This window comes from Gasterosteus aculeatus, chromosome 20 (genome assembly GCF_964276395.1).
Source record: "Gasterosteus aculeatus chromosome 20, fGasAcu3.hap1.1, whole genome shotgun sequence".
Classification (NCBI taxonomy): domain Eukaryota; kingdom Metazoa; phylum Chordata; class Actinopteri; order Perciformes; family Gasterosteidae; genus Gasterosteus; species Gasterosteus aculeatus.
Window position 1 is genome coordinate 9,254,566 of NC_135707.1, and position 21,636 is coordinate 9,276,201.

Genomic DNA, 21,636 nt, shown 5'->3' on the forward strand with positions numbered 1-21,636 from the left:
CTAGGAAATCCAACGATATGCCATGAAGACACAGGAGCTAAATTAACTCTGGTACGGAGCTGAAAGGCTGAGTTGAGTGAAGCAGTGTGTTTCTCTGTCTACTCGTCCGTGAGCTTGAAGCAAATGAGAGACTTGTCATAGCATTTTTTTTATTTTTTTTTATTTTCTGTCAACTTTAAAAAATCATTTTGGTGCATTGTGGTTTGTTCCCAGCCCCCTGGAGCCAGTGAATCGAATCCACCTCTAAAACAGTAGCCTTCATGAGGATAGAAGGCCGTATCGGGTTAAGAGGGGAGAACCTAATACAGCTCTGACATCCATGCAGATCTCTCCCTGTAGGTGTAAACCCATCACAGCATCTTCCACAGTGACGACTCGCGCACGTGTGAAAGAGAGAGAGCTGCTCTTCCCGCCGACGAGTGCGAAAGCTTCCAGCTTCACTGACGAGTCAGACACATTCTCCCCGTCTCGTACCTGCCTCTTGAAACAGCATAATGTACCTACCGAACCTTCAGCTGTGTGTGTGTGTGTGCAGAGTGTAAGTGAGAGATGGGTGCTGTACTCGGTGAGGGAAACAAAGTGTTGCAAATTACTGAACGCTTGGGCCTCCGTCGTCGTCTGGATGGCAGCATCCCAGCATGAAGCCAGTGAAGGAGGAAATACTCTGTGCTCCTAATGGACCTATAAAACCCGTCAGACTGATGCCCCCCCCCAGTGTAATTAGCGGCTGGAGGAGAAAATGCTGGCGATAATCAACATCTTGCCTCCTTTAGCTCTCAAGGCCGTTCCAACGCGCACGCTTTCGCTTAATTGGCCCCGTTAACGTTCCTCTCCGCGTTGTTCTCGCTCTGTTTAAGCCAGAAAAATGAGATGGAGGACCGCGGGGCGTTTGAATAAAGCGTAGGAATCAGATGATGAAGCGAGAGGAGATGAAAGGTCGGGATGTGGGAGAGCGAGGCTTCAGTTACGCGACTCATTCAACCGCTTCGTCAGAAATAACTCGTCTAACCAGATCTGATCATTGATTTTTTTTTTCTTTCTTTCAGTCATTGCTCTTTTTCATTTTTCACCAATTCTTCAAGATCTCGCCTCACCCCACTCGAGAGAAATGAACAGCTGACACTGTGAATGAAAAAACTTTTTTTTTTAAATGAATCACAGTAAATCACTGAAACTGAAGTCCACACTTGCTTCTGTGCACAGCAAGCAGCTGGTATTTATAGCGTGGCCGTAGGTGTCCAATGAGAGGAGTGTGGCCTTGTGCGCTTCCCTTGTTTATACAAAGACAATTTCCTCGGATAAAGAGCAGATAACAGTATGTGTGAGATTAGATAAAGACGCATTTAAGACCTTATCTGGCTCATCCTCTTAACTGAAACCTCTTTCTAAAGCAAGGAAATGTAAATACTCCTCATGTATGTGTGTGTGAGAGAGAGAGAGAGAGAGAGAGAGAGAGAGAGAGAGGGGGGGGGTGAGTGTGTCCATCTCCCGCTTGCCTGCACCCAAGTAAGTTTTTTAGCAAATACCCCCCTCACGTCCAAATATGGTCAAAGAAGCGGTGGCTTTTGGGATTTCTGGCATGGGTGAGTTCAAAGAAAAGCAAGATGGCGAGCTGACATCAAACGGCCCAGCTCCGATCCTCCGAGCGTGGGTGAGTCAGAGAACGATGTCGGACAAAAACACCGCTCACAGGCGGTGACTCAGAGCCGCTGCGCCGCTCGCAGAGCACCCAAACACACCAACAAGCGTCTCATCCGACGGCCGAGCGACGCGTTGGCTCGGTGAAAACCTCCAAACGCGTCTCATCGTGCACCGTTTGATGAGACGGCAGAAGCCGAAAGCGCCGGGAGGCTTCAGGGCTGAGGAACGTCTGTCCGCACGTTGAAGTTGATCTCACTGGAGTTGCAAGAGTCCGAGTGGACGGAGGAGTGGGAGACGGACGGGCGAGGGGAGGAGGGGTGAGGGATTGGCTCCTGATGGTGCAGAACTTGGGCCTGCAGAGTCGCCCCTCCTTCCTCCTCCTCCTCCTCCTCCTCCTCATCTCTACCTCCTGCCTCCGAGGGGGCCGACTGCGAGGACGGGCCGCTGGCGTGGTGCGTGTTTCTGTGAGGTGAAGGAAGCGGAGGCCCACAGTTGTGGTCCGAGAGCGGGAGCGTGTGGGTCGGAGGAGGGGCCCAGGACCCCCGCTCCCCACCTTTACACTCCCACTGCTCCTGACAGCCGAAGCTGGGCAGCTCCTGCGAGCCCTCCCAGCCGTCTCCTCCCTTCAAATCCTCGAGGTCCTCCGGCGTCTCTCGCCGGAGGACCTCGAGGTCCCGGTTCTCGTACAGGAGCGTGGCGGCGCAGATGAAGATGAACAGGCCCACTCCCATGACCACGGGCCCGGCCAGTTTCATCCTCTCGACGTGGGTGCCGCCCCGGCCGCCCGCCGTGGGCTTCGGGGCGGCCGACACGTAGCCCGCCACCGCGACGGCCATCCCCACCAGGACCACCACCACGCCCAGCAGGAGCCACACGCCCGGGGCAGAGCGCAGGGGCAGCTTGGTCCGGAAGGCCTTGCCTCTCCACAGGTGGGCGGCCCACGCCGGGAGGCGGATAGGCGACGAGCGGGATGAGGCGGGGCTGCTGTGGTCGGGTCCGGCTGCCGTCATCCTCTGGCTTCACACTATAACCCGGGTGGGGGGGGGGGGGGAGACACAAGGAGGAGCAGGAAGAGAAGAATTAGGAAACAAAGTTCCTGTACCAGAGGGAGAGGGGGAAGGAGGGGGGGGGGTAGTTTACTCTGCATTGCACACAACAGGAAATAGCTGCTTTAATAAGACATGTGGCTGAGCTAATGAGATGCCAGCTCCTCTGCAGCCCCTCCGGTGTCTCCGTGGAGGCACTCAGACTCTCCACGCTCTCCTGCGGCAGCGTCTCCGGACCCGGACCGGACCCGGACCGGACCGAGTCCCGGGGAGCACAAGACGACCGAGCCCTCGGTAGGTTTCCAGTTCGCAATTGCACCGCAGCTCATCAAAATAAGATAAGAAATGATATGATATAATTCTACGCCCCCCCCCCCCTAACCCCTTCCCCCTCTCACACACACACACACACACACACACACACTACCCCCCCCCCCCCCCCCCCCCAGGCGAGTGAGCACAACGCGATTCAACAGGACGCAAACCCGTGGTCGATGCGGCGCCGTCCTTGGCGTGCTTTTACGCATGCACCGTTACGTTGTGTTTAAATTCAAGATGCTCCACTGTCGCCGACTGCAGCAACTCACTGCCGGGCCACTTTAACGCGGTCCCCACCACGTCGGATCGGGGTACTTGCCTTGTTCTTGGGGTATATCCGGGGCAGAGACTGGCTCCTCGGCATCATCCAAAGGAACGACCCGGAGTTGCGTTATTCCTCCCACTCCTGCGCGTGTTCAATCCAGACTTTCAACGCATTCCGACAAACACCAAGACCTTTTTTTTCTTCTTCTTTTCTCCCTCTCCTTCCTCCCTTTCTTCTTTCTGTTGCCGCGTGAGCCGGTGTGAAGCGCAACAGCGAGCCCGAAACGAAGCTTTTGGAACGAAGACAGTCAAAAAAAGTGGTGCAAAGGCGCTCCCGCTGCGCGAGTCCTGCTGCTTGTGCGCCTCCGCAGACTGTGTTTAGATTATTCTCTGTGTGCGAGGAGAGGAGGGGAAAGGAGGGGAAAGGAGGGGGGGTCGTGGGAATCTGTGGCTGATGCAGGCCAGTCCCACGATGAGCCCAGTTATTCTTAGTGATCAGCAGCCACCAATTGCGAGCAGGAACACTGGAGCCCAGATGTAGAGGGAGGAAAACAGCAGGTCCCTGCGGATCCTTGTACTATACATGTGACTTTTGAGTGGGATTATACAGGCCTGCGATGTCATTGCATACTGTTGCAGGCAGCCATTATGGTTTTCTGTTAAACGACGTAGGGTATAAAAACTGATTGACAGAAGCTTCAATTTGACTCAAAGAGCCCCACCAGTCCTTTTATGGTACTGGGGAGGTCCAATCCAGACCGGAAGAAAAGACAGAGAGTTGCATAAACCAGAGATAAAACTGCCTTAAGTGATGCCACTGTAGTCCGAGTCGGTTGGGGCTGAAGAATACAAATTGAAGAGGAGGGATTCCTTCCTCTGCGTGTCTCCCCAACTGCCCCCGTCCACCTTGAGGAGTAAGAATTATAATCAAACTTCAAGAAACTCCACAAAGATCAAGTTTAAAAAATGAGTATTTGTGTATATTGACATATTGATATAACAGACCTGTTATTCTGCTCTGTGAGCTATAATGTGGTGGAAGATTTTCTCAGTTGTATTTTCCGTTTATTTCTTCTTCTTAACGTTTGAGAGCAACACAGAAGCGTTTATACATTGACAGGGTCAACACCTTGGTTGTGTTGTGCTATAGGAATGGAGACAGGCAACGAGGTCCCAGACCTGAAGGCTCACAAAGCACCTACAACATGTGTCTGATTGCATTTAGGACCGGGGGCCGGAGAAATTCACACCTCCTCCTTCCTCCTCCACGCAGCTGTGTTATGCAAAGACAAATGGGATCAAAGACAAGAGGTGCTGGGATTCTGCTGCTCAGATGGTTCCCACACAGCTGGTGTCGTGGAACTTCCTCACAATTAAAATCATAATTAGCTTTGGACATTAATCTAATAAAACGTCATGGCATCATTATATTTCACCATTACAATCCAGTGGCTTCTCCGTTAAACTGAGAAATCGAATGGCATCCCGGCCCTCGCGTGTCTACGACACCTTCGCTTGTCGCGGCGCTCTTTCCACCATCAAGTCTTCAGGATGGAGATTTTGTCAGCTGTCGACATCAGAGCACTCACTCATACGGGCATGTAGCCGGTTTTTCTCTTCTAAACAGGATGTGTTGTAGCTCGTTGTTTGTGTACTTTTCATACACGACCCTCTTGCCAAAGTGTCAAACCAGCATGCGGTGTGGGACAACTTAACGCCGGTTAGTGGTGTGCATGTCTGTTGGCCCATGTGACTCCAGAAGAAGTTGTGCTACATTCTTATTCATGTGGACTTTCCTCTAATCTTTGCATTTTTGTGGCTAGTGTTCCATTTAACTCCTTCTCGGGGGGCTCAAACTGTTTAAATGAAACCAGGTGAGACTTTTACAGGAAGAATCGTAGACGAGATGTCCTACAGCCGCTCACATAAAATTGAAATATGTTTTTCGTAAACACCTCTAAAATGCATGTCTTTGCTGGAGGGAATGCGTTTCACACAACTGTAAAGAGGTAAACAAACAAACAAGCGTCCCATCTTCAGATGAAGCGTGTGTGGTAAAGTGACGGAGGTTAAATGACGACAGCCGGCCGTGTACATCTCATTTATTTTCACCCATTCAAAAGCGTTCTGTCAAACAGCCGCGGCTCTCCTCAGATCCCGAAACAGCGTACCATTAACCTTTAAATTAGAATACATAAATAAAAGCTGTTTGCATATAAACATTTGCTGATGTACACATTCTAACTTGCTGAAGTACACACTGATTTACAAAGACACTGACAATGTTTGTCTTGTTTTTTTCTCAAAATCTTTGTATCAATTGAGGCTCGTATTTTTCAGTTACTGAGCCCTTCCCTGTGGACAGACGTCAAGCCTTTGCATAACCAAGCAGGAGTAAACTCTGTTAGGGACAGTTGTTGTGTAGCTGTGTACTATTTACAATGTCAAAGAACCAAACCAAACGACATAAACAAAACCACTAATCGCTGTTTGTTTTAACATTCATGTGCCGTTCCCGGAGACACCAAAGCCGATAAGGAGCAGAGCTAGTTAGTCGTCTCCTTCCCCCTTAAGAGACTTCATGTTTTCTTGATTTGACATTTAGCCCTTAGTCCTGCTTGTCAAACTATCGTCTGACCAGAAAAGCACACACACACACACACACACACACACACACACACACACACAGCCAACTCCAATTGAATTAAACGCTTGTGGAGTTTCCCCACTTTCTCCATCTAGAGGAGAGAGGCTGAACTACATAGTGCTTCTGTTCCTCTGGGTTTCACATTTTTTTTAAACTCTCGCCGACTCACGATTGTATTTTGCAGCTTTGAAAAAAGAAAAAAGAAGAAAGTATAAGTCTGACAAGTATAATGCAAACAAAGGACGACCAAACGTATTCAATCTGCTCTGGACTCAAGCACCCTTACCGCTCAAATAAAAAAAGGATATGCAACAGAATGCAACACAATCTAATAAACTGTACAATGTTGAGCGTTGAAGGTGCCTGATGTTCTTTTTTTAAATGAATCGGTAAACAAAAGCGATATAAGGTATCGTGTTCAACTCTCCCTCGGGTCAAGCAGCACTGTCTGTAGGGGAGGGAGGAGGGAGAGGGACGGATGCTCTCCTGTGATGACGTGTAGCTGCACCAGTGCGGAGCTCGACAGAAGAAACCGGCTCTGGCCAATTTGAACTCAAGCGCCCTCCAGCCGAGTGTTGATGAAACCGGAGCTGAGGGGCCGGCGAGGAGGCAGTGATTCCTCGTCACGTCTTTAGTCTTACTCTTCGTCTGCATTCTTCAACATGAGGATGGAGTTGTAGATCTTCAGGGCGGGTCCTAATTTGATGGACAGGATCTTGACGATGTCCCCTTGGGTGAGCAGCAGGAAGGCCTCGCCGTCTATTTGCTAAACAGAAAGCAGGACACATTTGCTCTGTGTTACTGTGGTTGGACCGACTAAAACAGATTATTTTTCTTTTAACTGAACTTGATCCATGTAGAGTTCTGCAGGGGTGAATTAATCGAGGAAGTTAGCATCACACTCGTCACCTCAAGAAGAAAACCATGGGATTTTACACTGGATTATTCTAGAAATTAAAGTCAAATGTTCACAATTCTTCCACCACATTTGTGATTTTTTTAAGCTTTACTGACATCGGCAGAAGTAAAGAGCCAACTACACCACGGTTGCACGAGTGCGAGGAAACGCATTGACGCTATGAAGGCGGACTAGTTGGGGTGATAACGTTTTGGGAGTCTCAAACAAACTGGTTTTGGGCTCCACCAAATCCAGAGAGGTGTCAAGACTTAAGACTAGTTTCTAAACGCTTCACTGTCTTCCCCAGCTACTTGCTAACTGTGTCTGTGAGTTTTATATATATATAATTTTTTTCCCCCCACAGACTACAGAGTTGGCAGTAATACATAGACATAGAATTTAAGTCAACGCCAATGCATTGATTTGTTGACTCATGGATAACATGTCACGCTTACAAAACCAAAACAATTTTAAAATATTTTACAACTTACAAGATTCATCATGCATTCAAAAAATAATCTTACAACATTTTCAATTGAACTAATCATAATTTGAATCTCGAGTGGTGCGAGTTTGTCGACGTCTAAATAGGAATGAAGTGCTTACCTCGGTTTTAAACGTAGCAGCGTGTTCTTTACATCCTGGAAGGCCTTTGACAAAAGTGGCCACCTGGTGAGAAAATACAACAACTTACAGCTAGAAGCAACAGACGGGCTGTCGAGCACAAGATGTTTAATCTACAAATAAAAGTGGTCTCGTGTACGCCTTCATTAAAACAGCAGGCAGAAAGAGAAGCTCTCCTTGAACATTCATGCACAGTTGATGTGTGTCTCCATGTTGGAGGCGTTTCATGTGCTGGCGCGGTGTGAGCGCGTAAGCATGTCTGACCTCCTCTGCGCTCCAAGTGGCCACTCGCTTGGCAGTCAGCCCCAGGACCTCAGGCAGCAGCTGGCAATGTTTGTCCCAGCAGAGAGACACCCGGTGGGGGGGGGAGGCGGAGAGGCCAGGGGAAAACACGGACTCGTGGAGGGCCTGCTGGAGGGAGATGGCGTCTGGAGAGGCTGGGGAGAGGGGAGGGAACGCTGGCAGTCAGTGGGAGTGAGGTGAGGATTTATGTGCTTCGTCGTGTGGCTTCTACACACACGCACCTTTGCCATCGTCAATCTCCTCTTTGACGTAGTGCATTTTCAGGTATTTGGGAACTGGAGCGGTCCTGGAGAGACAGACACGTTAGAAGTCCCTCTTTCATACAGGAGGACAACTTCTGCAATGAACTGCAGCAGCCCAGCTGGGCGCGATGCTTTCAGACTGTACCGTTTAGGCCTCGTCCCGTTGTGACACTGCTCACTGGCTCCGCCCGGTGGCTCGGGCTGAGTGTTACGTGCTAAACGCTCAGCCTCCACTGTCAACGGTTTCCTAGCAACACAGACAATCCGCTTAGATACAAAGTAATGGACAGAGGTGCAAGAGAAACAGAGAAGGGTGTGCTGGTGACTTTAAGATATAAAATATGGAAGTTGTGGACGGACTCATTGTTCAAAACAAACCGTAGAAAGAGAATGTGAAGAGGTCAGATAACATGTTGTCGTTTAACATCAAGCCCCAGCCTGTCCTGACACTAACGCGGGTGAATTAGCCGTGCGGTGGTATTGGCCTGATCGGGGCAGACGGCCACCGTCATTGTAACCATCTTTTTTTGTGGAGATATTATAAGATCTGCTGGTTTTCTCTTGCTAGTCATATTATTCAGAAGAAGAGAGGTTCTTTATCATCCTGCTCGCAAACGTACATGACCTTGTGCGTCTTAGCAACTGGCTTTGTGCAGAGGAGTCAGAAAATGTAAAGTGGAGGTTAAACGTTCATGTTGTCATTGTGTAATTGCTCAACCTGCATCACTGAGTTTTTTTTTTTCTTACACTGAGATCCAAAGGAAGTCCACAGTCTCTACAGAGTGAAAAGTCCTTTTTTGAGCTAGACCACTTTACCTCACTCTTAACAGGGACCTTTGCTACTGAACATATGCTGCTGCCTGATAAAAGACAAAGTTTCCTTATGTTACCTGTTCAGAAACAAAAAGAAAACTGAAAACATTACTTTAAAATAAAAGCGTGCAATCTTTGCTCAGCACTAGTAAAAAACGTAAAATACTGTTCGGACCTAGAACTAGAGATCAAATGCCGCCCTCTATTTGTTTGGAGCGTCTGTCCAGACATTACACAGTTGTTGAGTGACAGCCACACACCTGCTGTGAGAGTCTTCAGCTCCTTCCGCCTGCTCTGGCGCTGAGGTGGTCGGTGTTGCGGTGTTGGTACTAGGGTCGGGGCGGCGCCCGCGTGGATGAGGTCCACTGAGGGCGAGGGGCCGTTCTCCACTGAGGCGGTCTGGCAGCAAGCCCTCCTTGTTCAGATTGGTCTCCGAATAGGGACAGCTCACTTGACTGCACACACGAAAGACACGGAAACTTTACCGAGGCCTACAACTCACCGCTGCATTGTACATTTGATGCTCTGCAATTTAGCAGGTTACAACAAATTGGAATACAAAAACCGCAAGAAATCATCTACGAGACTCAAAACTCCCACACAAGCAACACGTCACACTGGACAGACCCACACAAGTATAATTGACCTTTAAGAACACAGAGACTTTTTATTCTCCTCGTGTACATATACGGTAACCAAATATTGTTCAAGTGAGACTTAGCTATCCATGTGTCAGACACAGCATAATATATAAATTATAATAAATAAAAATAAAGTTCACAGAAAATGAATTAAGAATATGTAAGATATTAAAATGAAAGAATACAAAATAAATTCAATACAAAGAAAGCCACACAAGATCAAGATTGAAAAACAATTGGGACCACAAAAAACTAACGTGTAGTGGGTCCCGTAGCGAGGACCTCTGATGTGGCCGACCCCGTTGCATCCTCGGGTAGGACAACCTTGACCCGGGGCAGTCACTAAATCACTGGAACCTGAAATATACATAAAACACACACAGGAGGGTTCTTAAAACTATGCAAATATTTGCATTAAGACCATTAATGATTGATATAAATTTCTGCAAGTTAACTGTCAATTTACAGTCAACAATTTGGAACGTTCTCCTAACAAACCTTGACTGACCTCTCTGAATATCGGGCAGGACAGCCAGGAAGAGTGTGTGAGTGTGTCTCACCGTTAGGGTATTGTAGCGGGTGTCCTGTTTTCTGACACCAGCCTACAGGGTGCAAATCCGGGTAGTCGGTCTCCACCCAATAGTCATATTCTGAGCTCCAGCCATCAAAATGAATCTAGGTGAAAATGGTGAAAGTTAGACGGAAGCAGCACCCGGAACATGTTTAATTACATCCAGAGAAGGAGACCCGATGTACCTTCAGTCGGTGGTCCTCTGTGTCCGCTATTGTTGCAACACGGATGAGCATGGGGTTTCTCTTATCCACAGCTTCCACTTTCATCCCGATCTGGAAGCCATGTGGAGGTCGCTGCAAACACACAGCGCAACAACGATCACATAAATAGACCTACATCTCCTGTCATACATATTATAAATCTGTGTGTGTGTGTGTGTGTGTAAGAGATTCATACTGGTTTAAAAGCACGAGCAGGAGCCGCCTGTGTGCCTGTTTCCTCCAGGTATTTCTCCCACGAGAAGCTCTTGGGTTGCTTGTATTCTGAGGAGAGGGAATCAGATCTATTAGTTCAAGTCTTTTGTCACATGCTGTGTGGATCAAAAGATCATAACATTCCTGAGATCCACAGGAACTGACAGCAGCATGCGTTTCACCATTATTATATATTTAATTGGCTTAGGTTATCTCATTAACAACAGTTAATTTGTCATTACAATTTGTCATTAATTTCTTACAGTATTTGAGAGGTATGACAAATGTGTAAAACACTTTTTAAGAAAATACCAGGTAAACAATAATTTCATCAGCAGAAACTACATTTTTATGCGCATTGATTTTTGATAATATTAGATTCTGCGTTCTCTAAAGTATAATAAAATAGTGTATACTGACCCACGTGTGTCTTGGTCTGTGTCTTACCAGCTGGAGTAGTCAGAGTAAGCTCAGCATCTTCACAGTATCCCACAGGATGGATGTACGGGCTGCTAGCGTCACACCTTGACAAAGACAACTACTGGTAAACAAGCACACAATAACAACCTTTACACTAAATCTCTGCAGATCATAACTCGTTATGAATATTTGTCTTTCTTCCAGACCTTGTGTTACATTTTTCAAAAGTACCAAGACCCTGTCAAATTCTTTCCATAATTAAAGTTCATAGGCACTTTCTTGATGTTGTAAACAGATTGACCTCTGGAAGCAGTGGGTTAATCTGTCATAACCTTCAGTCTTAAACCAGGCTCTTACCAATAATCATATGTATCATCCCAGTTGTCAAAATGAATGAGCAGCCGGTTGTCAACAACAGCAGCAATGGTTGCGACACAGACCAAAGACGGGTTCTTTCTATCAATCGCCTCCAGCTTCATCCCAGCTCGAAACCCAGACGGAGTCACCGACTGAAATAGAACAAAATAAAACAAATACAAACCCTTAATCTAGGTACATAGATACTGGCTTTAGTGTATACCGGTTTGGAGTGCTTAATACTTACTGTGTTGAGACTCTTGAAAAGGTGTTTTGGGGCCAGCTGACCCCTACAGTTCTTCACGTACATGCTCCAATTAAACTCTCCATCCTTACAACCTACAAAACAAGCACACTTAGAAGGTGTGTTCATAAAAGCACGGATAGATGTCAGTTTGTGCGTGCGTGTGTGTGTGTGGGACACTACCTTTAGGTAACAATAACTTGTGCCCATTCTTCTCGCACCAGCCGGCAGGTTTCATATCCCAAGAGTCTGCGTTGGCCCAGAAGTCGTAGCATTCTGGGTAACCATCAAAGTGGAGCCTCACCCTATAGCCTTGTATCTAAGAGAAAAAGGGACAGTCAAATACTAGTCTCTAGACCAGCCACACACAACTATTAGCACACGTACCTCTGCAACAGATAGAACACAGAACAGGGAGGGGTGCGACGGGTCCAGCCCCTCCAGCTTCATTCCCACTTTAAAACTGTTCCTGCTTTGAGGAAGTGACTGGTGCTGCAAGACAAATGAGCACAGTCTGAGACCTAATACACAAGACCATCTTCTTATACTTTTTGTATAAGCAGCTCTGAGGTGGGTCAGCATAAATGGAGGAGGGGGTGTGTGTATACCTCTTTGAATAGTTTAGCAGGAGCAGCGATGGCCTTTTCCTCCTCTAAATAAGAAGGCCAGCTCCACGCCCGTTTCTTATTGGCTGGGCCGGTCACTGAGGGTTGGAAACATTACTATTACGGACAGTGGCTGGTGCATGAGGACCATCATCACATTCAGGAAAAGCAAACACAGCTCCTCCACAGTTTTAATTGAATCCAGTACAATAAAGATAATTTACTTTTTAAATGCATACATAACATTTGAAAATAAAAATGAATACATCAGAGGACAATCTTCAAGTGGTTTAATTAAATTGTGTTGTATATTGTGAGCATGTTAATGCCTTGAAATGAGTTAACCGTGTCAATCATTTGAAGATTTGGAAACAAGGCAGGAAATATCTCCCTCCATCCTTCCCCTCTACAGTGGCAAAAGCGTAACCTTACCCAGTTTGGCAATTTTGGCTCCTCTCCTCCCTTTGGCAGTCTTGGCCTTTTCCTATGAAAGGTTAAGTAAAATAATTCAAAATCAGGCCATACAAGCCATACTTTATCCTTTCTCAACCTAAATATGAAAAGATCCAATTATAAGTTGTAATTTGATACTTTGTGGCAAGATCTATCAAAGAAAGACATCCGTGAACACTTGGCTGGCCTGGACGCTTTGAAAGAGAACTAAATATATGCTCCCTACCTCTGGTTCCTCTTGGTTGTCTTCCTCTTCATCCCCAGAATCCATATACATCTTCCTCTTTTTGCGCACACGTTTACCCAGCCTTTCACCATCAGCTGCTTGACTCTCCCTTGCTTCTCCCGGGGACGATCTGCCGCTGGAGGGCTGAGCACAAACGGAGCTACAGAACTTGCCCTGGAAGAAGGCACCCGGGGGGACACGGCCATCACAGGCCCGGCACCTTGACAGCTCCCCATTTTGAGCCGCGTCTGCGTTAGAGCCTACCTCTACACTGGGGCCGACCTCCACACTGGGGCCCTCCACACTAGGTCCCTCTTCTAAAGACAGAAGCACGGGACCAGGAACTAGAGGACAAAGTAGAGAGGAGGGCTGAAAATGACGTCTGGAGCATCAAAAGTAAACACTGCCGTCCTTTACAATAAAAGTGTGTACGATTTACAAATGTGCTGTCATACCTTTACTTTGAGATGATCCTGGCTGACTCTGATTGGCTGGAGCTGGAGCTGTGGCTTTGCTAGTCTGTGATTGTCCCTCTGGTGGAGGTGTAGGAGTGTGAGACTGTGCTGGGTCCAACGTCTCAGGCTCGGCCTTCTGTCCTTTGGCCTCTAGGTCTGTGACGATTTCCAGAGTCCCGAACTCTGTCATGCGAAACTGAAAGACACAAGTCAGGAGACAGAAATGGTCATTACTGTGTGCCACAGGAAATTGTTACTCCTAATTAATCTTGTGTCATGAAGAATGCAGTTAGCAGCTTATACATTAGTATAAGTCACATTCATTTTCTTTTTTCATCTTTCTTTTTTTTTTTAAGTTGAACACAACAGAAAACCTTGCTCTTTCAAATCTGTGCGTGAACAGAGACGTGTGGACAAACATTTCCACAATCAGAAATGATAATTAACATGAACGAATCTCCTTTTGTACCCTGATGTCACTTCCCGGCAGCGTGGCAATACCGTCCTTCCAGTCCAGAGCCCCCATCATATCGAACTCAGCGCCCTGGGAGGGGCCGTCCCTTGGAGGAGTGTCGGTCATTCCAACTCCTATGATATCCCCAACCTGCATGGAAACAATGACAGTCACTTTAAAGACACAAAAACCTTACAGAGGAGAATATGTAAAGGCGGATGCAAATTAAAATGTTCAGGCTACATCTCTAATTTAAATTATGACATTGTTCTCTGTCTATTGTGCTGACTATGCTTGATTATTACAGTGAAACTTCCCCCTCCCAACCCCCCATATATGGTTTTGCCTACAACGTGGTCCCAACGACAAACGCCGTCTACTCGCACTTGTAAACAACATTACCGAACTCCGCCGCTAGATGGCGACCGTGTGCTGGCTCGCAGCATACACCATGCACTTCGATTTCAGACAAAACAGTCAATAATAATACTGTTTTGCTGGTCATCTAACGGGCGTATACGTGCACAAACGGTCCCAACGGGATGAACCGTCATCGGGACCATTGACAAACACGAGGAAAGACGCCTCAACTTGAAGTTAACCACACAAGTTTATATTTTCCTTGTTTTAACAGTATCTCCTAAAACCGGCGTTTTGCCTTGCCATAAACGCGTGAGAGGGCCATTCGATCATCCGTTTCATAGAGAACACGGTTTCCTGAACTCACTGGCCGAACTTAAAAGCGTTTTAATCCGACGAATATTACGATATAACGTTTTAGTCTTGACGCATGTTCAACACGGAATAAAGGGGGATGGATTTTCCGTTTGCATGGTGGCCGTAACCACGCGAGAAGTAAACAGCAGCCCGGGCTCATGGATGTGGATTTAGTTTGACTTTGCACGCGATATGTCAATTTTATTCTAGCCATAAATAAAGTGCACGTAGGAGCGCCCATGATTAGCATTCGTCTTATACAAAATGGCGGAGCCTAGGAAGAGGCCACCAACACGTTTAAACTATTTAAATTACTCAAGTTACCCATTTAAACAAATCATGCGACGGCGCTAGACGTCGAACAGGGCCACACGCTTGCGGTGTAATTTCCCGACTTTGTGTTTTCCGTCACTCGAGTTATTTTCTTCACTTTCCCCTTGTCACGGAATGTCAGCCCGGGTTGCTAGCTAGCGCTGACAGGGAGCTAACCGCCAGCTAGCTCCACTCCGTTCAACTGAGCCGAGGTTCTGCTAAAGGGGGGCTAGCCGTAGCATTGCGACTGGATGCAGCCAGCTAAGGACAATCTGTAATAAATAAGTTTCCCGGTTAATAACAATAGGAAAACGCATTTGACAAGACCCCAATATTTCGCACAGTTCCCCCAAAACACTTACACTCGCGGCGCGCTGTTGTTACCGGCTTCAACAATGTTGCTTGATTAATTTCTTCAATAGAAACTTGAAAAAAACCCGATTTATTTTCGCCGTTTTAAATCAGAGTGGAAATAATTTAAACGGGCGATAATTAGCCAGGCGACGGCCGCTTTTCCCCCCCAAATTGTGCCCCTGTTAACGGCAATAAATGAGTATTAACGGCCGTATTGTTTAGAAATGTGGAACTCACCTCGTTTCTGTTTTAACTCTTATTTAGAGCTGGATGAAGGGATGCGCATGCGTGAAAGATGCGCTGCCTGACAACTTTGGGTCTCGGAAAAGTTCGGTTTACTATCGGCGGTCAATACCCGGCCCGTTTACACTCATAAGTCCGCTCGGTGCCGACGGGGCGAAGTGGCACCGACAGACCGGAGCTCGCGTCCCCGGTTCGCTCACAAGTATTTGTTTATTCTGAGCACCGGGGGAGCGCAGCGGGCCCGCAGTGTGTTTCTCCTGTGACCGTTGAGGAGCGGTTGGTTCCCCTTGTTGACCAACGGGCGGTTTTTCTCCCCCCCAATAAAAAGCAACGTTAAACCCCGCACTCCCCTCCCGACTGATCAATTACTCAACTGCGTGTCACATTTCGACGCGATTATCAGTTTGTACGCGCAGTTGCTAACTGTGGGATTAAATAACTCAGGCCTGTAAAATCATCCGAAAAGAAAGGAAAAAGAACCCTAACCCGAAACACGCCGCTGCGGGACTGATTTCGGCATTAAAATAAACCCTCTTCACGTCTGCAGGTTTGTGCGAGTGCGATCTTGACAGAACGGCGAACGTTGAATGAAGTCGGACAGGACGGTCGAGTTTAGCCCAATCAAACCTGCACGAAACACTCCGTTTAAAAACGCTTCTTTCGCACTTTTGAAGGAAATTCAACATCCGAGCTGCCAGTGTATCGGACTGCATGCAGTCACCTCCGCTGGCATCCGTGGATGTGTGTGCTTTGTGGCTTTATTGTGACAGCTGATTGCACGTAACAGCTACCAGGGTGCGCGTATTCATTCCTGGTGTTTTCAGATCGATATGAAGTACATGCCGAGTTGCCAATAGTCCAAACACTCGTGTTGAACCGCATCATCTCAAGCTGTTTTACTGTATTCAATCCCTCCCACGTAGGGGCGGTTATGGTTTCTCCGGTATAATAAAGCTACTGATTTATATTTTGTGTCATCCGTTTCCGTTCACTTTTGATTAAATGTCTCCACGCTAATCGCCGTCGCATCCGTGGGCGCGCGTCCAGCAGCTAACGCTAACAGGTCCACAAGAGAAGTATTTATTTCAGTCAACAAAGGCCCGAGACGAGGTGAGACGAGTCCAGTTGGACGGCGCGCAGCGGCGGCGGCGCGCCGTCCCACGTCTCACCGCCAGGTGGCACAATGAGTCCACCCCCCCCCCTCCCAAAAAAAAAAGAAAAAAGAAAGAGGGTTTTAACCGGCTCGCACATCGTTCTGCAGCCTACAATTTGTTCTCATGTATTTTCTTCAAACATAACAGGTACGAACCATGAGATGGCATTCAAAGGCAAAGTGGTCGACTCGAAGGTGAGGGGACATTTTTAACAATAAGCCCTGCGGGGAACCGTCCGCCCGTCGCGGTCGACCGATTATGCAAATCACGTGTGATTAAATAATAAAGAGACTGTGCCGGAGACTGTGTGAACGTGCCGGGTCTGTTTTTAGCCGGCGTGGTATACAGATGATAATCCGCAGCCTTTGCACGTAGGACTGCTGACTGGATTTGGGTCGCTGTTCACGCGGATGCGGTACATTGTGATAATATTCGGGTTTCTGTCCCGCAGACCGTCCTCTCCAACCTGCTGCTGTGTCTGCTGATATTTTACGCTCTTTTCTACATGATTGGGAGCGTGTGCTTCGGTGCCTTCAGGTGAGAATGTCCCTAACGCGCATGCGCACGGGCGGTATGCGTTTTACTGGCTTTGTGCACGAAAATTTCACGCGTAGTAGCTGCGGTCTGAACATGTAGACATGCACAGAAAGCAGGAAACCATGAGGCCCAGTAGGGTTGAAACAGTTGACTGTGGGCCCCATAGTGCCCTAATTTATTTATGGATCCACCTTTGGCTCATGGGAAATGTACAGTATTTACTTTATCCGCACAACGTGGATATATCTGGAGCATTTGTTTAGCGGCTGCTAACATACAATGCTGAAAATGAAGACACTGCAGTGATTTCATTGACTCTCTTCCAATGTATGACAACAGTCTCTTATTGGACATTTAATCCAGTTCTAACTTCTCATTTAGGTTGGATCACTTTGACGGATTGATTCCGTTTGACTTTAAGACCAATCTTGCTGAATCCAACTCCAAATACTTGGGTGAGCATCCTAAATAATACAGTCAATCTAATCAACAATAGGCATTGACTTGTATAGCGAGCAACTTTTGTCATTTTTGTTCCGCTGTGTGTCTTCCTCAGTGAACCTGCTGTCCTTGGAGCTCACCTACTTTTGCAGCGGCCTTTTTTTTGCTGCAGTGGTGAAGAGGAGGGTGTGGGACTACGCCCTCACGGTCACACTTCTGCATGTTCTGATCACCAGTCTAGGTGAGCAGAAATCCAAACACTGCATCATCCCGGGCACACAAATAGATTATTGTGTTATTTGTTTCTGTGTTGCAGTTATGTGGGAGTTTCCCACGGTGTGGCAGTGGTGGCTGGCTTTAGGTAACAAAAACATACCTGGCAACTTATCTAAGAGTTCATTTTTTTTAAAGGTTCTTTTGTTGTTCCGTAGGTAGCGGCTTGTTTCTGATGATATGCAACGGTCAGCTGATCGCTTACTTCACCTGCCAGAGTGACCAGAGCTTCGTCTCCTTCAGTATCTACTGACAGAGAGCCGCACTGTGTAGGAAATGTTTCTAAGACCGGTCCTGTGAAGTGATGTGAAAAGGATCCGACCGGGTCCTCTCGTCCTGGAGACACCCACTTGGTTCTCACCATTGATTGTTTTTATAGTGACCAACACAAAACCGACTCCTCACCATCACACATCAGGCTGAACTGGTTTCAATCTGTGTTTCAGTGTTTGGTTTTATGTAAATGCCACAAACTGATGTTCTCTGGATATTTCTCGTGAGGCACAATGCCGCTGTTACTGAGCAGGTTTTACAGCAGCCTGTAAAGTATTTTTCTTTTGTAAGCTGTGAATGTAAAACAGAACAAAAAAGTTGCAATGTTTGTAAGTTTGTTTTAAAATAAAGCTGCTCCAGATTATTTCTCATCAATAAACTGATGCTGAAAATAACTTATTACATAAAATATACTGTAACTTCATGAGAACTACAGTAAAAGAATTTGCTGGCTGAAGTGATTAAAAATAGACTTTTATGAAATAAAAAAACAAATATTAACTAACATGCTACCTGAGGATTCGGTGAAACCGGCTCTGCTACCAACATCTCCATGAAGTTGGATCCTGGAAATTCCTTGCTGGTCGGGCCCGCCAGACACCGCTCATTCACAGAGGCACAGACTGCAGCCGGAACTCTGGGTGGATGCAGCAGATGTCACAGGGGCCGGTCCGAGGAGTCGAAAGAAATAAACACACTCCAGTACACCACAAACAATAAATGCCCTCCATCCATTTCTAAATCACTCCTACCGCTTCCTCCTCCTGCCATGGCCATTTCTGCAGGGTATAAAGCAGCCCTGGTTTCAGGAAATTACCCGTTCCTGAAGGTAGTAGAAAAGCTGTCAGGAAACCAATAACTTAATCTTTAAAACAAAATGATGTATGTAGGATTAAGAATTTGCTATGTTTTCAACTTTTAAATGGGCAAAGGGAGACGATCCTTGTATTTGCCCATTTGCCCAAGTGTATTCACTTGCTAGAGAATTAAGGAATAAAAGATTTTGGTTGCAGGATGGTGACCACACATTTAAGCAAAGGAAACAAGGTAAATTTCCTTGATAAATGCAACTACTCAAATCTGGCCTATTTGTTGGCATCAGTTGGTGAAATTTCTTACTGTAAGATGTCTGTTTTCACTGAGCAGAGAAAGACACAGGGAGAGAAAGGGCAGGAAGTCAGATTAAGCTCTACCTCTGTCTGCCTTTCTTAAAAACAACAGCTCTGTACTCACCACGGCCTCTCTCATCCTCTCTTCTCAGCCGGCTGTCTCTCTGCTGGGGTTTCTGGGTCTCGGGTGGTCAAAAACAGTAGCTAAAATGCGTTTTTAATTTTTTTTTAATTCCAATCCAAACTAAAAAAGTATTTTACAATTGTGTGTATTTCATTTTGGCTGAACTGCTGACTGGGAATGCGTTTGCGTAGGAAGTCCCTGAAGCCAACTTTATCGCCTTGAGCACAGCCGTAAACCAAGCAGAGAGTAACCGTAGCTTATGTCCCTTACATAAGAGTAAACACATGTAACGGTATTTAGCAAAGGTTAGCTGCTCACTACCTACTTTAGGGAAGTGATGGGACTGTTATCAGGAATTCTATTACGAATAGCAGACGTTATGTTTTTGACTTAAATTTCACTTTAATAATACAGTATTCATAATTCGGATGGCTGCTTGCTTTAGGGACCTCTGACGTAGCAGTCGCAGCGTACCAGCAGCAATGCTGCGTTCAAGTGCCCTCGGAGATTTCATAATCGTGACGCATGCGCACATGGTCGACTTAAAGTAAAATAAACGTTTGTCTTTGCCGTAGGTCGTAGCTTTAGACTTAGACTAAAGCCATTAATTAGAGGGTCGCATTTGAATGTGGGGAAAATATGAATCTGCCTATATTTAAATAACCATGTACAATATAGTCCACATCCACTTGAAATAAGCCCACAGCTGGCTCTGCCTTGTACCTTGTACCCAATCCATTGTTGGATGAAGACAATTGATTTCGAGCATTCTTTCTTTTTTTCTTCTGTAGGCCTCTTCATTTGTCACACTTGAAAAGCGGGAGCAATGCAAACCACCAGTAAGTCTGTGAGTGGACGGCAACACTGATATAGGCTACTGGATAAATGTGCATGATAGCTGAAATCGAGAAAAAGAAGAGAGAAAGAAAACGCACAACACACATTATTTTAAGCATGACCAGAGATTTGTAGCACGTGCTTTTATTTTGAACCGGCAAGCCGTGACAGCATTCCAGCACATGACAGCTCAGTGTTTGTCTTTCTCTGTGACTGCTGCACACCTAATAAATATATTACAGACCCAGTTTCATACGTGTGATATGTGACATAACGCTAGCAGCATCTCTCATAGTGTCTGGCTGTTCTCTAATTAGAAAATAGAGAGAAACTGTCTTCAGTCTGGTAGTAAATAATTCTTGAGAGACAGACAGAGAGGTTCAGCCCTCTCTTCCATCGCCAAAAGAGAAATTAAATATAAATATTGTACTCTTTCAGGAGATGAAATTGGCCTTTATCAGAATGGATTAACAGGAATGATTGTCACATGATTTGAGCAACGGATGAGCATGAGATCAGAAGAAGAGAGATTGAATCAGATCAACTGGACATGAAGTATAGATGTGAAATGACATCAAGTTTGTGAATGTGTCTGTTTCTAAATTTGGAGCTGCATGGGTTCTGAGTCGGTACACGGTGTGTCTTGGTTACTGTGGCGGAAACCTGATCCCTGAACAGCAGCGGAGGGGAGGTCCTTTTCTGTTGCACTGCCAGCTTCCCCCCGCCACCCCAAATTAAACTGGTCTCTGCTGACTGACTGATTACAGTCTGACTCCCATTGTCATCATCATCACCCCAACGGCATCGGAACTATAGCTGTGGCTGGTTTTTGCTTCTTCCGGCCTGCAACAGGTGACACTGAGCACATTGCCTGCATATTTAAATTCTAACGCCCTTCCCACAAGAGGTTCAGCGGATCAGGAAGGCACCAGAAAGAACAGGCTCTCTGCTTCAGTCTGCGGAATTACTAAAACCGTATCATGGTATTGTCTCAATTATAGCTTTAGTATCATCAGCGTTCTTCCAGCATTCAATATCTCGTATGAGAATTAATCTTTTAATCGTCATTCTCTTTTTTTAAAATTGTGTCTGTCACGTCTGTTACTCATTGACGGGTCCACACGGAGATCTGGTCGTAATATCAGCTGCAGGTTTATTGTTCAATTGTATCATATCAAAATGTCTGTCTATCAAACCGGGGGTTTGTGGTCAGTGAGAAAGAGGCAGTTGATGCAAGTTTACACTCAAACCAACTCAGTGTCAAAATACAGTAAACAAAACAAACAGTGGACTGTGCAGATTAGCAAAGTCGGTTGTCAAAGCAGTGCACTTGAGTGTGCGTGCACGCGCGCGTGCGCTGTGGAAGTTGCATAACCAAACATTAAAGACACAGGTTGGATGTTGTAGCCTGTGAGAGAGGAAGTGAGCACAGGAGCCAGCGTTTAAAACTCAAGGGCCGAGGTGATTCTATTGAAGGTACAACTGCCGACAGCCAACTGCCGGCTCAGATTCACCAGGACACTATTTTACACTTACTTAGATAAAGATTCTGAACACTCCATCCACAACTTAGTTTTTATCATTCCAATTCCAATTTAGGCATAACCGTGCATTAGGGGCCTAA

At 46.4% G+C, this 21,636-nt stretch overlaps 3 protein-coding genes across 24 annotated transcripts; 1 reads left to right on the forward strand and 2 right to left on the reverse strand.

Annotated features, from left to right (window-relative positions):
* Nucleotides 1-138: 138 nt before the first annotated feature.
* On the reverse strand, nucleotides 139-3,595 carry LOC120810345 (uncharacterized). Of its 2 annotated transcripts, XM_040164821.2 has the most exons (3): nucleotides 3,325-3,466; nucleotides 2,307-2,665; nucleotides 139-2,273 (listed from the first exon to the last, which is right to left on the reverse strand). In XM_040164821.2, exons 2-3 carry the CDS (start codon nucleotides 2,649-2,651, stop codon nucleotides 1,854-1,856), a joined length of 765 nt encoding a protein of 254 aa, XP_040020755.2. In that variant the 5' UTR covers nucleotides 2,652-2,665; nucleotides 3,325-3,466; the 3' UTR covers nucleotides 139-1,853. The 2 variants fall into 2 exon arrangements, with proteins under 2 accessions (XP_040020755.2, XP_040020754.2); XM_040164820.2 differs by having other exon boundaries at nucleotides 139-2,665; nucleotides 3,325-3,595.
* A 1,761-nt stretch (nucleotides 3,596-5,356) lies between these two features.
* l3mbtl1b (L3MBTL histone methyl-lysine binding protein 1b) lies at nucleotides 5,357-19,642 on the reverse strand. Of its 18 annotated transcripts, none has more exons than XM_078095044.1 (24): nucleotides 19,176-19,642; nucleotides 18,695-18,765; nucleotides 18,456-18,579; nucleotides 13,654-13,788; nucleotides 13,185-13,380; nucleotides 12,994-13,046; nucleotides 12,730-12,873; nucleotides 12,483-12,534; nucleotides 12,054-12,148; nucleotides 11,833-11,937; nucleotides 11,629-11,764; nucleotides 11,449-11,540; nucleotides 11,202-11,353; nucleotides 10,845-10,948; nucleotides 10,408-10,493; nucleotides 10,194-10,304; nucleotides 9,998-10,112; nucleotides 9,695-9,794; nucleotides 9,057-9,251; nucleotides 8,129-8,230; nucleotides 7,963-8,027; nucleotides 7,703-7,875; nucleotides 7,421-7,483; nucleotides 5,357-6,682 (listed from the first exon to the last, which is right to left on the reverse strand). In XM_078095044.1, exons 3-24 carry the CDS (start codon nucleotides 18,495-18,497, stop codon nucleotides 6,554-6,556), a joined length of 2,445 nt encoding a protein of 814 aa, XP_077951170.1. In that variant the 5' UTR covers nucleotides 18,498-18,579; nucleotides 18,695-18,765; nucleotides 19,176-19,642; the 3' UTR covers nucleotides 5,357-6,553. The 18 variants fall into 18 exon arrangements, with proteins under 18 accessions (XP_077951170.1, XP_077951171.1, XP_040020739.2 ...); XM_078095045.1 differs by having other exon boundaries at nucleotides 10,872-10,948; nucleotides 12,994-13,073; XM_040164805.2 differs by having other exon boundaries at nucleotides 12,994-13,073.
* On the forward strand, nucleotides 15,612-18,321 carry LOC120810346 (putative transmembrane protein 244). Of its 4 annotated transcripts, XM_040164823.2 has the most exons (7): nucleotides 15,612-15,811; nucleotides 16,566-16,612; nucleotides 16,870-16,955; nucleotides 17,337-17,410; nucleotides 17,512-17,637; nucleotides 17,713-17,757; nucleotides 17,828-18,321. In XM_040164823.2, the coding sequence occupies exons 2-7, from the start codon at nucleotides 16,580-16,582 to the stop codon at nucleotides 17,920-17,922; spliced, it is 459 nt and encodes a 152-aa protein (XP_040020757.1). In that variant the 5' UTR covers nucleotides 15,612-15,811; nucleotides 16,566-16,579; the 3' UTR covers nucleotides 17,923-18,321. The 4 variants fall into 4 exon arrangements, with proteins under 4 accessions (XP_040020757.1, XP_040020756.1, XP_077951195.1 ...); XM_040164822.2 differs by having other exon boundaries at nucleotides 15,690-15,811; nucleotides 17,512-17,757; XM_078095069.1 differs by lacking the exons at nucleotides 15,612-15,811; nucleotides 16,566-16,612 and adding an exon at nucleotides 16,466-16,565.
* Nucleotides 19,643-21,636: the final 1,994 nt, after the last annotated feature.

Coding starts and splice junctions, on each gene's coding strand:
- LOC120810345 (XM_040164820.2), bottom strand. CDS start 2,651: ATGACGGCAGCCGGACCCGACCACAGCAGCCCCGCCTCATCCCGCTCG.
- LOC120810346 (XM_040164822.2), top strand. CDS start 16,580: ATGGCATTCAAAGGCAAAGTGGTCGACTCGAAG. Junction 16,613..16,869: donor GCAAAGTGGTCGACTCGAAG/GTGAGGGGACAT, acceptor TCTGTCCCGCAG/ACCGTCCTCTCCAACCTGCT. Junction 16,956..17,336: donor GTGTGCTTCGGTGCCTTCAG/GTGAGAATGTCC, acceptor CTTCTCATTTAG/GTTGGATCACTTTGACGGAT.
- l3mbtl1b (XM_040164799.2), bottom strand. CDS start 18,497: ATGGAGATGTTGGTAGCAGAGCCGGTTTCACCGAATCCTCAG. Junction 13,789..18,455: donor CGGTTTCACCGAATCCTCAG/GTAGCATGTTAG, acceptor GTTTCCATGCAG/GTTGGGGATATCATAGGAGT. Junction 8,231..9,056: donor GCTGAAGACTCTCACAGCAG/GTGTGTGGCTGT, acceptor CTGTGTTGCTAG/GAAACCGTTGACAGTGGAGG.